The sequence below is a fragment of the Sus scrofa genome, chromosome 14, assembly GCF_054392235.1.
Source record: "Sus scrofa isolate SSC_HxYL_T2T_F1_AM1 chromosome 14, Sscrofa_HxYL_maternal_Yorkshire_Landrace_v2.0, whole genome shotgun sequence".
NCBI lineage: Eukaryota > Metazoa > Chordata > Mammalia > Artiodactyla > Suidae > Sus > Sus scrofa.
The window spans coordinates 130,887,471-130,901,469 of NC_139396.1; the positions used below are offsets into that span (position 1 = coordinate 130,887,471).

General features: G+C 42.9%; 2 protein-coding genes across 27 annotated transcripts in view; one reads left to right on the plus strand and one right to left on the minus strand.

Annotated features, from left to right (window-relative positions):
• PIK3AP1 (phosphoinositide-3-kinase adaptor protein 1) overlaps positions 1–11,675 on the minus strand; it is a 265,570-nt gene extending 253,895 nt beyond the window's left edge. For all 7 annotated transcript variants that reach the window (XM_084992874.1, XM_013983580.3, XM_084992877.1 and 4 more), the window contains exon 1: positions 11,200–11,675. In XM_084992874.1, the coding sequence (XP_084849000.1) occupies positions 11,200–11,236 (37 nt within the window). In that variant the 5' untranslated portion in view covers positions 11,237–11,675. The remainder of the gene's footprint in view (positions 1–11,199) is intronic.
• A 60-nt stretch (positions 11,676–11,735) lies between these two features.
• The window catches only part of LCOR (ligand dependent nuclear receptor corepressor), a 134,023-nt gene continuing 131,759 nt past the window's right edge, over positions 11,736–13,999 (plus strand). For 5 of the 20 annotated variants that reach the window (XM_084994942.1, XM_021074304.2, XM_021074306.2 and 2 more), the window contains exons 1-2: positions 11,736–11,860; positions 12,865–12,938. Coding sequence is in view for 6 of the 20 variants with exons in the window: in XM_021074298.2 (XP_020929957.2) it covers positions 13,058–13,292 (235 nt within the window). In the remaining 14 variants the exon portion in view is untranslated. Of the gene's footprint in view, positions 11,861–12,366; positions 12,561–12,864; positions 13,293–13,999 lie in introns of those variants that run through there. The other 15 variants (XM_021074303.2, XM_084994943.1, XM_084994946.1 and 12 more) reach the window with 7 other exon arrangements.

Here is a 13,999-nt window from a genome sequence, read left to right on the forward strand (position 1 = left end):
AAACTAGCCAATCCAACCTCCTTTTATAGAAGTAGAAAACCAGGGCCAGAGAATTCAGTGATTTGTTGAAGGTAATAAAGAAAATTGACTCCCAAAAGAGATATCCATCAAATTTCAAAGATATAATGATGACTATGATCCTCAAATTTCTGAAAGGGATCAAAGAACTGACCAATAGAGTTTTCCAGAATCAATTGTGTCAGATAATATGAAAAAGCATTTGTGTAGCAATATCTATCTGTTTGGAACACCTAAAGCGTACTGGCATCATTAACACTATTTCTAGGAGAGCATCTGTCAAGAAGAATCTGATTGAGAGAATAAAAGCATTCAGAGAGATGTACAGAGTAATTTTTGAGAAGAGGTGTAAAGGGAATTTTTTTATACTGAGGTGACATCAATTGCAAGCAACTTCTGGAAATTGTTTTCTTTTTTTTAAGAGACTGTGAGAGAAAGATCAAGATGTCATTCATCACTTTAGTGTTCTTATTCTCTTTCTTCTGAATATGAAATGTCACCCATTCCAAGAATAGATGAACTGTCCTTTGTTTTATGTTGTACTGTATCTATAGTACTTCAAATCTTCCACAGTGTGTGCCTCAGAATTTGCTGCTTTTGCATTTCAGTTGATTTGGGAACAGCTGTTATTGGATCAATAAGACAATACTTGAGAAGAAATTATAGACAGTGCTTTAGGTAAAATAATAAGAGTCATAGCATATGTAACCACATAAGTCATTGAGCATAGTACAGTTTTAGTGGCAAATGACAGTGCTCGAACTTTTGAAAACGCATTTCAGGGAGAAATCCCAAATAAAAGAATAGTAACAGGAATTTATTTTTGGAAAAGAGTGTGAATTGGTTAATGGAATTATTAAATATATTCTAATGCTTTTATCATCTTTCAAAATATCAGTTATTAGTCAACCCAAGAGCTTTCACGTTCTGAAAATACAAAAATCCTAATAAAATGATGTAAAACTTCAAAGACTTAGTGGATAAGTATTTGTTAAATGTCAATAGCACAATGTTTAATTAAATAAAAGGAAAGTTTGACGGGAAGTTTGACAGCTATATTTCAACACATACAAAGCCAAGCTAGAATTTACCTTGATATGTGATGCACTACAGTAAAAAAGATAAAAACCAAATTGTTGAAACCTCTTGAATTCAAATTCCTTCATCTACCTGTTGTGTGAATTTGAGTAGAGAATACAATTCCATGTTTTATTTCCCTTACTTCTAAAATGAGATTTTAAAATAGTACCTAACTTGTAGAATTATTTTAAGTATTACATGAAAAAGGTGTTTAGCTCAGGACTTAGGTTAGAGTCCTCACCCAATAAGTAGTGAGGACTATTAGTCCTTCTATCATTATTAGTGATAATAAAGCTCCTATTATTATTCCAGAAATTCACATAAGTTACTCCGATTTTTTTTTAACCTAAACTGATGTCTGTATTGTCTTTTTGCAGTAATAATTACTGTATTCCTTGCAAGGAACATAAGATTCACCCACAATGATCAAACCACTCTTTATGATAACCTAGTATCCTATTATATTATCTCACAGCATAGCATAACATAGCATACTCCCATAGGCCTGCGTTAAAAGACCACTGTATAAAGGAGCAAACAGGTGTGAATTCTATGCCCAGCTCTATCTATTCTGCATCCATCCTTGAAGTTGGTCTAAACTTCTAACGACTCTGCACCTGCATCTTAAGACGCTCCCCCCACGCATTTCTGTTCACAATTAGTTCATTAACTAGAAGAGGTCACCTATTTGTTTGGGTAGCTGGCACACTGGCTTTGAACAACCAATCTTTTAAAAGATTAAATATAAACAAATTAGAAGGTCTATCAGGAATGAGGACCTGTTTCATTAGATGGGAAAATTATTAAATATAAATTTTAAAATGAGCGTTTTGCTAAAGTTCAGTAAGGATATTTAAGTACTTTTTAGTGATTTTATCAAACTTTATATTTCTTATTTACTTATTTATTTTGTTTTTTTTTTTTAGGGCTGCGCTCATGGCATACGGAAGTTCCCAGACTGGGGGTCTAATCAAACTACACCACAGCCACAGTAATGCCTGATCTGAGCCACGTGTGACCTACAGCAGAGCTCACAGCAACGCCAGATCCTTTAACCCACTGAGTGAGGCCATGGATCAAACCCACATCCTCAAGGACACTAGTTGGGTTTGTTACTTGAGTCACAATGGGAACGCCAAACTTCATATTTCTTATTTAAATTAAAACTTTGAGAACTTCATTTGCTTCTGTGTACTTTCATTTTGCCTGACTCAGTTGCATTTTATACCTTTTCAGGCTTTAAAAATTGTAACAAGTTTTCCATGAAAACAACCTTTGTTTGCCACCAAGTTATAAACAACTTCTTTCTGGTGGTTCTTTTTTTCTTACAATCACCTAACAAAGAAAATAATGAACTGTTTGTTTTTTCCTGAAAAGCAGATGAACAAAATATTTAGGGAACTACTGATCAGCATAGGACAAGATTCTGAGGGCTTATGGAAAAGAGGCTCACTCACTCCATAAAAGAAATAAAAAATAATGCTAAAGATATTTAAGGTTTATCCCTACATCCTCCTGAAACCACTTATACCTTAGTTGATTAATTCTATTGTCATCTGGAAAATACCCCATAATCTTAAAATTCCACTTAATATTAGTGACATGCATCACCACTCATACCCACATTCTAATAGCCAGAATGGAGCAGGATTACGGGGTGCAGCAAATACTGTTTTAATACCCTACTCCTATGCCCTTGGACCTTACCGTTTTTGTTATACAGCTGCTCAAGACTACCATTTACCAGCACCTGCATCTCTGTAGCTGAGGGCTTTCTCTGGCTCCTGGAGCCTGCTCTGCCCATGAACAAGGCAGGCAGAAGTCTGGGAAATTAATCTTTCCCTTGCATTCAGAGTAGCTCTTAACCAATGATTAAAGGGATTCATGTATAAATACTCCAGTCCCTTCATTCTTCAGGTGGGTTTATCTGAGGCACTATGTCTCAGACTTCCCCAGAGAGATTAACTCCAGTTGCCCATACCAGTAATTTGTTCAAGAATGCATCCTTAATTGGTTTTCTTCTCTTCTGTCTCACTTCCCACTCCTTACTGATGTTTCCTGGAATCATCTCTGTAATAGACTATTCAAATTTAAATTCTTGCCTTCAGGAGTTCCTGTTGTGGCTCAGCGGTAACTAGTATCCATGAGGATGCAGGTTCACATCCCTAGCCTTGCTCAGTAGGTTAAGGATCCGGCGTTGCTGTGAGCTGTGGTGTAGGTCGCAGACACAGCTTGAAATCCCACATTGCTGTGTCTGTGGTGCAGGCCCGCAGCTACAGCTCCAATTTGACCCCTAGCCTGGGAACCTCCATATGCCGCTGGCTTGGCACCTAAAAAGCCAAAAAATAATAAAAAATATAAAAAAATAAATTCTTGACTCCAGCCCCAAGACCCTGGATCACGGGATCTGCACAGCTGTGTCTGGCCAGTTTGCTCTCAGGGCAGCTGCACCCACTAATGCTCTCATGTAAGGGTTCCTACTTCTCAATAAACTTGACAACTTTTAGATTCATCTCATAGTTTTATTTTGTGTTCCTGTGATTACTAGTGAAACCTAGTATTTCTTCATACACCTATGGGCCATATGGTGTTTATACCTTTAAATTTCCCAATTAGGGTCTTTTCCATTTTTCCATTAGGCTACTTATATTTTTCCTGATTTGAAATATTTCTCTGTATATTTTAGATATTAAATTTCTTATTGGTTTTAGATGTTACAGATATCTTCTTCCAGTATATCAAGTATCTGTTAAATTCTTGACATAAATCTGTGTGTATAGTGTCCTTTACAGACCATTGATTTTGATGTTAAAATATACTATAGAACTTCCCTGGTGGCTCCATGAGTTAAGGACCTGGCATTGTTACTGCTGTGGCTCAGGCTGCTGCTGTGGCATGGGTTTGATCACCGGCCCAGGGAACTTCCACATGCCATGGTCACAGCCAAAAAAATAAATACTCACTCTCTCTCTCTATAAATATATATATATGTAAAATATTTGGGGGGGGGTCTGGTTTACAACTTATTCCCATACCAAAGCCACAAAGATATTATTCTCCATGACCCTCTTCCTACGCTAGTACTACAGTAATGATGGTACCACTCTAGCAGAGTGAATCCTTCCTTGCCACATGTTAGATTATCTGGAAACAGAAGCAGAGGTGGACTTCGGGATGCAGAAGGTTTATTAAAGATTAGCACCTGTGAAAGGGAAGGGAGGGAAGCAGAACCGGGCAGAGAAAGTAATTGAACTAAGATGCAGGTTGATCAGCCAACCCAGTGAAGCATTTTGGAACAAGCAGCATTAATCACCAGAGTGTGCTGCATCAAGCTGAAATGGCCAGATTTTACAGCACATCTGCTCTTAGTCACCATATCCTGGCAGCCCTGGAAGGAGGTAACCTTGGGCAAGAGAGTTCCCAGCAGCTGAGAGCTGGAAGCTGCTGAGAGCTGGAAGCTGCTTAGTGGCTGCCCTCCCCACAGCTATGCAGTATGTTCTTGCACAAAGGAGGATCTAGGCTGCACATCTCCATGTCTAACATACTCTTCTTTTTTTAAAATTGATGTCATAATTATTCCTAGGTCTTTACTTTTCTTTATAAATTTTGGAAGGTTTTTTTTGGTGTTCCTTTTGGAATACTGGTTGGAATGGCACAGAATGTATGTCACTCAATGTGGGGAGAATTGACATCCACAGGGTAGTGGTGTGCCAAGTAGATGACATTTAGGTGGTGGTCAAATAGACGATGCTCTGGAAAAGGAGCTGCAGAGGTAGCAGACCAGTGAGGCACCCAGTGTGGTCAGGAGATTGTTAATACAGAGGGCGTCAAGCAAGTAAGTGTGTGTGTGTGTGTGTGTGTGTGTGTGTGTGTGTGTGTGTGTGTGCGCGCGCGTATCAATATGAAAAAAATATGGGAGCCTGGTTTCTCACTGTCAAAGGGAGATTTACAAATACAGAGCAGGAAAGGCTCACAAGTACTTAGAGGTGTTGGACTGGAATTGACTGCATCAATGTAAACTCAGGGTTTTTAAAATATTTAGTGACAGATTTAGAAATAGATATAAATATATGCATGTATGTGTATATATATATATATATGTATAATTATATATATTTCCTCACTTTGACAGCTGATAGAACTGAGGCACCATGATACCTCAGTAGCAGTAAACACGCTGCAAGTCCAGATCTTGATTTTTGTTTTTGGCCTCAACCACGGCATTTGTAAGTTCCAAAGCCAGGGATCAAACTCACACCTTAGCAGCAACAACATGGGATCCTTAACCAGCTGAGCCATCAGGGAATTCCCAGATCTTGTTTCTGATTTCAGAGCTGAGGCAGAGAAATTATCCCAGAACAACTATTTGTCCCAGAAAGTAAGGAAATGTTTACAGAATAACAGGGATATGCCAACAGAACAGAAGTCATCTTGAAGGGACTCCCACTGGTCAAATCTGGGACAATTTGAGCATGAAAATAAGTAACTACAGTAAAAAACTACAACCCACTGAATGAGACAGGAGTCCATGAGTCCATATTGAAATAAGAAAATAAACAAGCAAAGAAGTAAAAGGGAAAACTCTTGTTTATAATAGAATGTTAACTGGTAAATAGAGAAGAAATGATAAAGAAAATCACTGTTTGATCATTACCATTGTGATGAGTAATTCAAGCAAGAATAAATGGATGTTAGAGCTGGTGAGTGACATGAAGGTTGGCACAATCTCAGAATATGTCCCTAAAAGCATTTATCAAGTACAAAGGAAATGATGTGATTTTATGGTGGAGAAGACCAGATGAAGAGTTCTCATCACAGTGGTGTAAAGAGTTAACACCATGAGACCCAGGGAGATGCAAAGAGCCTAGCCTCATTTTTATGGTTTTCTTGAAATGTATCGTCCAAGTCTAGTCATGAGGAACAGTAGTAGATGGACTCACTTGGGGATCATCCAATGGAATGAAAGCCCTGTTCTCTTTAAAACTGTCAAGGTCATAAAAAAGGAGGAAAGGCAGGAATTGTTCCAGATTCAAGGGGACTGAAAATACATGACAATTAAATTCAGTTTAAGTTCCTAGATAGGATTTTGGATCAGAAAAGGAAAAGAGACATTGTTAAGACAGAAAGTGAAATTTTAATGGCGTTTGTGTTATATCAATGTTGATTCCCTGACTTGGAAGGTTATATAATGGTTACAAAGGAGAGTGTTTGTTTTGTGAATATATGCACTGGATGTGTAGGACTGATAGGGTATCAAGTCTACAGATTTCTGTAAGATTGTTCAAAAAAAGACTCAATCAAAACAACAAAACCAGGGAGTTCCCATTGTGGCTCAGTGGTTAGCGAATCGGACTAGGAACCATGAGGTTGCAGGTTCGATCCCTGGCCTTGCTCAGTGAGTTAAGGACCCGGCGTTGCTGTGAGCTGTGGTGTAGGTCGCAGACACGGCTGGGATCCCACATTGCTGTGGCTCTGGTGTAGGCCGGTGGCTACAACTCCTATTGGACCCCTAGCCTGGGAACCTTCATATGTCGAGAGAACAGCCCAGGAAATGGCAAAAAGACAAAAACAAACAAACAAACGAAACCAACAAAACCATATATGTAGATACATACAGAGAGTGAATGCAGATGTGGTAGGATATTAATAATTAGGGAACGTAAGTGGGGAGAATACGGAAGTTCTTGCAACTTGTCTGTAATCTGAAATTATTTCAAAGTAGATATATATTCATGTTTAAAATAAACATAAAACATATGCCCACACTAAAATGTATGCACACATATTCATAACAGCATTATTTATAATAGCCCCCAAAGTGTAAATAATCAAAATATCCACCAACTGGAATGGATAGATAAAACATTGTATATCTATACAATGAAATATTCTACTAAGTTTCTTTTGGGTTGATTAAAAAGCTCTCAAAGTGACTGTGGTGATGGTTGCACAATTTTGGGAATATACTAAAAACCACTAAGTATACACTTTAAGTGGGTAAATAGTACATGAGATGTATCTCAATAAAACTTCAAAAGAAAAATAAATTTCACACATACACAATGAAGTCATATGATTTTCTAGGCCACAGGCAGACAAAGAGAGAAGAGAGGAACTCTGAAAATCTTTCACTAAGCAAGAAGAGCCCCAACATGAGTAGTTCCACCAAGGGACAGGGCTTCCCTTCTGTCTGTCTGGGTCTTATCTCTCATTCTAAGTCCCATTTCCCTGAATAGAATTGGAGGCAAAATAAGTGTAAAGGTTAAAGAGCTGATTCTGCAATCAGATTGCCTGAATTTGAATCCAAATCTATTATGACCTGTGTGACTTTTTGGACAAATTAATCTCTCTCTGCTCTGTTACAAAAATGGGGATAACTGACTGGGTTATTGTGAGAAATAATGACTTAATCCAATGAAAAGTGTTTTAAAAAGTATCTGTCAGAGTTCTCATTGTGGCTCGGTGGGTTAAGAACCCAATATATTGTCTGTGAGGATGCGGCTTTGATCCCTGGCCTCACTCAGTGGGTTATGGATCTGGCATTGCCACAAGCTACAGCATAGGTCACAGATGCGGCTCAGATCTGGCATTGCTGTGGTTTCAGTGTAGGCCTGTAGGTGCAGCTCCCATTTGACCCCTAGCTAGGGAACTTCCATATGCCACAGGTGTGGCTGTTAACAAAAAAAGAAAAAGAAACAAAAAAGTATCTGTCAATGATTGACTCTCTATATTTTTTAAAAGTTTCCCATGAGGTTGTCTTTTCTTTCTTAGCGGCCCCAATCCATTTCATCCTATTACATGCTACCTCCAACTAATCAGACACAAGCTTGATGTAATACTGACCAACGAGTCCTATGGTTCATAAAGTCTACACCCCACCTTCCATGGTCCTTTCTGTATTCTGTTCCTCCCTATCATCTACCCATTGTGAGAACTGTAGAATATGACTCAAAGAATGTTGTTTTCAAAGGCCAGTCATTGCTGGTCTTCTGTCATATTGTCACAGATTGACTCCAAACTGCACAAGCACCTTGGTTTCCTGTCACCCTGCAGTCTGGACAAACAGATAGGAGCTTAGGAAGGTCTAATCACAAGAACTGACACTCATTTCATGCCACTGATATGTTAGCTGCTGTACATGACTAAAATTTCATTTCATCTTCACACAAACCCCATTCTTGTTTTACACATGAGGAACGTGATAACCAGAAAAGTATGTTAAAACTGCATAGCTACTCATGGATAGAATCAGAATAGAGACAAGCTGTCTTCAGATTCTATTCTTTTAACCATTGTGTTATATTGCCTGACTCTCCCCAGAGTGGGAAAGAACTTGCAGCTCAGGCCCTATTCCAGGGTAGCCAAAGCATTGGAGGTCTAAGAAAATATGCCTTAGATATTTATGTGTCCTCACCTGCTTAGGACACTGCCTGACATATAATAGCTCAAAATGTTTGTCAAACTAATCACCTGTGTAACAGAACATCAATTCTTAATACAGAATGAATATATCCTCTGCATTCAGAGTCCTGTTTCTACTTTCAGTACACTTCAGATTATTTTGGAGTCAGAGACTTCTTAATTAGAATTCTGGTTCTGCAATTTGGTAGCTTTGTGACCTTGTACAAAGGCATTTAACCCCTCTAAATCTCCAATCTCTAATCTGGAAAATGTAAAAAGTAGGTAGAAAATAATACCTACTTTATGGCATTTTTATTCCCACAGAATAAACTTGCAATGCTAAACATACAGTAGTTACTTAATAAATATTATTACGCGTCCCCTTATCCTTTTTTCCAAATAGACCTTGTAAGAGGTCAGCTATCTGTTGGTTCCCAATTTAAAATCAGTGAACACTAATTAAAATTCAAAGTAGAATACAGATTGAATTGGGAATTGGGAAACCTATCTTCTGGCTTTTGTTGCCCTCCTTCTACCTAGCACCTACATAACCTTGCTCAAGTCACCTGTTAGGGCTTCCAATTCCCTACCTTAAATTAGAGAACAGGAGTTCCCATTGTGGCTCAGCAGGTTGAGAATCCAACTAGTATCCATGAGGATGTGGGTTCGATCCCTGGCTTTGCTCAGTGGGTTAAAGGATCCAGTGTTGCCATGAGCTGCAGTGTAGTTCACAAATGCAGCTCGGATCTGGTGTTGCTGTAGCTGTGGTATATAGGCTGGCGGCTGTAGCTCCAATTCGACCCCTAGCCTGAGAACTTCCATATGCCATGGTTGTGGCCCTAAAAAGACCAAATAAATAAATAAAATAAAATATGGTACAAGTAAACCTATCTACACAACAGAAACAGACTCACAGTCATAGAGAACAGACTTGTGGTTACCAAAGGAGAAAGGTGGAAGGGATAAATTAGGAGTTTGGGATTAACATACATACACCATTATATATAAAATAGATAAACAACAAAGACCTACCAAATGGCACAGGGAACTATATTCAACATCTTTAAAAAAGAAAAAAAATTAGAGAATATATATCTCATGTTAAAGTTGATCTTTGAAGTCACTAGGATCCTCTTAATCTATATGTCTGAGACTCTTAAAGAGATTGTTTTGAGGAAATAATACCCTTGGTTTTGATGATTTTTAAAATTTTTATTTATTATTATAATTATTATTTGCTTTTTAGGCTGCCTTCACAGCATATGGAGATTCCCAGGCTAGGGGTCAAATAGGAGCTATAGCTGCCGGCCTACGCCACAGCCACAGCAATGCCGGATCCTTAACCCAATGAGTGAGGCCAGGGATCGAATCTGCTACCTCGTGGTTCCTAGTAGGATTTGTTTCTGCTGCGCCACATCGGGAACTCCGGTTTGATGATTTTTTTTAAACAACTTAGGTGGGATAATTGGAAAATACACTCATTGTTAACTCATTTTAGAGCTGTATGTTGTTCATTTATTTCAAACTTTATGAAACATACTTCCAAAAACCATAGACTTGGTTAAAAGCTACAAAAGACTCAAACGCACCACCTAGCGGTGAAGAAAGTTTCAGGTTGGCGACATCTCGCCATCCTACGTGCAGGATGGCTGTCCACAGCAATCTTTTATCTTGTTTTTGTTCTATCCCCTCACCACTCAGGATAGTTTCATGTACAAAGAAATTCAATACTTCCTGACTTAATAGCTTGTTCATGTTTATTTGACATACTCTTAAGCCAATGAAATATTGTGGACTTCTGAGAATGGAAACATGACTGCTTTTAAGATTTAGGGGGCTAAAGGTGCCTTTCTATCCATACCTCTCAAATCCCTCCTACCCAAGAGACCCACCCAATCCATCTCCTTATGGATGGACAGGCGATTCCACAAGTACCTGGTTCAGAGAACCAAGGCCACAGCCTTTGAAAGGACAAAAATCAATACACCAATGGGATCCTTGATGTCAACCATTTCTAATGACTTTGTATTACCTACTATAGTAATTAAAATTAAGCCTTCAAATTTAAATTTAAATATCTAAAAGCAGGAATACACCATCCTTAATTTTAAACCCCAAAGGTGGGGAAGAGATCAGAATCCTAGGGTACTGGGCCTACTGGTGAAGAGGGATCTATACCGGTTTTTCTTTTGGTTTTGCATTCTGCCCCCGCTCCCACCCCATCTCAACCAAACCCGCTGCATTTTCTCTCTCTTTTAGTTTCACCTTTTCCCTCTCTTTTCTCTTTTTCTCCCAAATAAGTCAAATAATTAAGATCAGGATCATGTTTAAACGGAACAGTTAGTGCCCTGCGCAGGGTGATTTGATAATTCCAGGTTTTCAACTGAAAAATCCCCTTTGTCATCGGAAATATTTCTCTTCGAGTCCTTTCCTGAAATATTAAGCCACTTTGCAACACTCTGCTTTAATTATCATTAATTAAGTACTTCTTTGAAATATCATTCGCACTTTAGCACAATTTTCTTAAACCCCTTTCCACACACACAGGAGGGGTTCTAAATATGCCGACTTTAGAATTTTGCCTTGCTAGTAGAAATCTAGTTTTTCACATTTAAAACGTTTGATTTTTTTTTTTTTTTTAAACTGGGTTCCCGAATGCCGACTGCCTTTCAGTGACTTAATAAAATGTATCTTTCTCACCTTGAAAAACTTTAGGGCTCAGTGCTTCTACTGGCATCCAGGCATTTATTCTTATTCTGCTTCTTAAACAGGCTCCTGGGAGGAGCAGTTTCGACCCAGAAGTTCAGAGAAGCAGTTACCACAGAACTTGCAACAGTTGGTATCGGGCGAAAGGCAGGCTGGAAGTGATAAATGAGGCTGGTTTAAGAAACAAAAAGCCCCGGGAAGGGAAAGAAGGGACCGCCGTGGCCTTGGGGGACAGCGCGGCGGCGGCGCCGGGCCGGCGGGGCCAAGCTCCGGCCGTGGGAAGGCTCCTTCCTGGGCGACCAGAGGCGGCGGCCGCGGCTCAGCACCGCGGGGACCGCAAGCTAAGCGAGGAGCGCCGCGCCGTGTGTGGGGCAGGCGCGCGCCCAGGATGCCCCCCGGGCCACGCCGGGGCCAAGGCGAGGTGAGGCCGGCTCTGCCCCCGCACCGCCCCCGGCGGGAGGCGCGTCGCCCAGGCCGCGGGTGCGTGCGCGGCCCCGGGCGACGCGGCTGGGCGTGCGCGGGGCCGCGGCGGAGGCAGGGCCGGGCGGGCGGCAGAAGATGGCGAGGGTGTGTAGGCGGCAGCAATGCTCCGTTGAGAGACGCGGCTTTCGGCAAGAACTGGACTCGTGGCGCCACAAGCTCATTCACTGTGTAGGTGAGACTCTTCCCCAGCCGCTTCCGGACCTCGGGCTGCCCCGCCGCCGGCCGCCCCGGACGAGGGAGGGAGCCGGGACAGCAATTGCCGCTCCGGCCCGCCCGCCCTCTTTGGCTTGGGCGTCCCCCTCCCCCACCCCCCGGAGCGCGGGCGCGCGCGACCTCCGGGCGGGCTTTCCCCACTCGGGCCCGAGCGCGCGCGCCGGCCCCTCCTCTTTGCGCGCCCTCCCCGGGGAGGGCTCTTGGGCGGGAGCGCGTGCCCCTCCCCTCCCTGCCCTCCCTCCCTGCCCGGCGGCCCGGCGCCGCCGCTGGCTTTTTGTGGAGACTCGTCCCGCAGCGTTGCCGCTTGACGGGGGACGCCGCTGCCAGTCCCGTGGTGCCCGGGGCGGGGGCGCGTGCTGGGCCGCAGCTTGGTCCCCTCCTCCGCTGCGGCCGGCGCCTTCCGCGTCCCGCGCTGCCCCTCCCCCCACGCACGGCGGCAGCGCGCGCCCCTCGCCTCGCGTGCACGGGCGGCGGGCGCTCGGGCGTGTGCGAGGCGTGAGGTGGAGATGGGGGCGGAGGGAGCCGGAGCTGTCACAGGCCCCGGGTCCGCCTGACCGAGCCAAGTGGGGTGTCATGGCCGCGGGGGGCAGCGGCTGCACTTCCTCTGCGGGCGGCGGCGGCGGCAGCGGCCGGGGAGTTAATCCTCGACGCTCGGGTCGGTGTGTGTGTATTTGTGTTCAGTGTGTGCACGGCGGGAGGAAGGGGGGGGGTGGGACCGGTCCGACCGGGAAGCCGGAGCTGGGGTCGCTCTTGTGCTCTTCTGGGGGATTTTCCGGAGCCGTCGCCGCACGAAGAGCCTCGTCCGCCCCGCCCCCCCCCCCTCGCCTCCCGGACCTCGGGGCGCCTCGAGTGGCTTTTTCCCCCGCGGGCAGGAGGGAGTGTGGACCGGGGCGCTCCGGGAGGGGCCGGGCGGCCGAGCAGCGCCTCTCACACTATGTGTTTTGTCTGTTTTTCTCTCCCAAGGTCCCGTTTCCCTCTGTGCGGCGGCCGGCGGGACCATAAGGGCTTAACTCATATATTTAACCCCCCTCCAAAAAGTAAGTGGCCCGTTTGGTGTCTCCGCTCCGCCCGCCGCCCCCTAGCCCCAGTCCGTCCTGTGTCTGACTCTCCTGTTCTCCAGCATTGTTATTTCCCCATCTTTGCTTCGGTGCTGCTGATGTGTGGGGAAATGCTCGCTCGTCGTCCTCCGTCTCCCACGCCCAGTCCTCGGGGAGGTCCAGAATTCCCACCCCCCACCCCACCGTGGGGAATAATCTTGGTCTTACCAACAGAATCTAGGAGATTCTATCCGTTCGCTTGGGCCCCTCATCCCCTCCTTCCCGACAGGGTTTCGTTGGAAGGAATTATGCAAATCCTGCTTTCTGGTGTCCATTCAGCGGCAATTTCATGCGGTGAGAAGTTCTCTTTGTTGTGCGAGGGGGAGAACAGACACTGATTTAATAGACATATCTGTTGGGGGGAAGGGTGGAGGGGGTGTGGAGAAGCTCACTTTGGAAGAATTACAGCACTTGGTTGGCTCAGTGTCTTTGTGTTTGAGCTTTCTGGCTTGACAGGAGGGTATGCCCTTTCCAGTGTCCCACAAGGGATGTTTTCTGTAATAGGTTAAAAAACAAAACTGAAACTTTAAACAAGTGAAAAATAAGGTAACCTTTAGTTTGAGAATGTAAGCCTTTCCATTTCTGCGGGGTCTTCATTATGAAAATGTCTGAATTTTGTTAAGAATTGGATTGTAATTATCAAAATTAATATAGGCAACAATGCTTTAAGGTATCTGATATCATTTTGGTTGTCCAAAGGTTAAAAAGGTTAAAAGTGCATTTTAAAAGATACACTTGTGTAAATAATAAAGGCTGGAGTCCATTTTTTGCTATAATTTGTCTTGTGGACATATTTTAAAATTACCCTCCTGCCAATCCAAGCTTAGCTCTGCCCTCCAGGAACCAGCCTTTTGGTTATTAGTTATCATTTGCTCTATCTTTGCTTGTTTTATTCTTTGAAACCCATCATACGTTTGCTGAAATGTTACATAAGCATTTGCACTTTTTGAATTATGTACTATTTGTAGCCATCATATAAGAGACTTTATAAAGGCATGTAG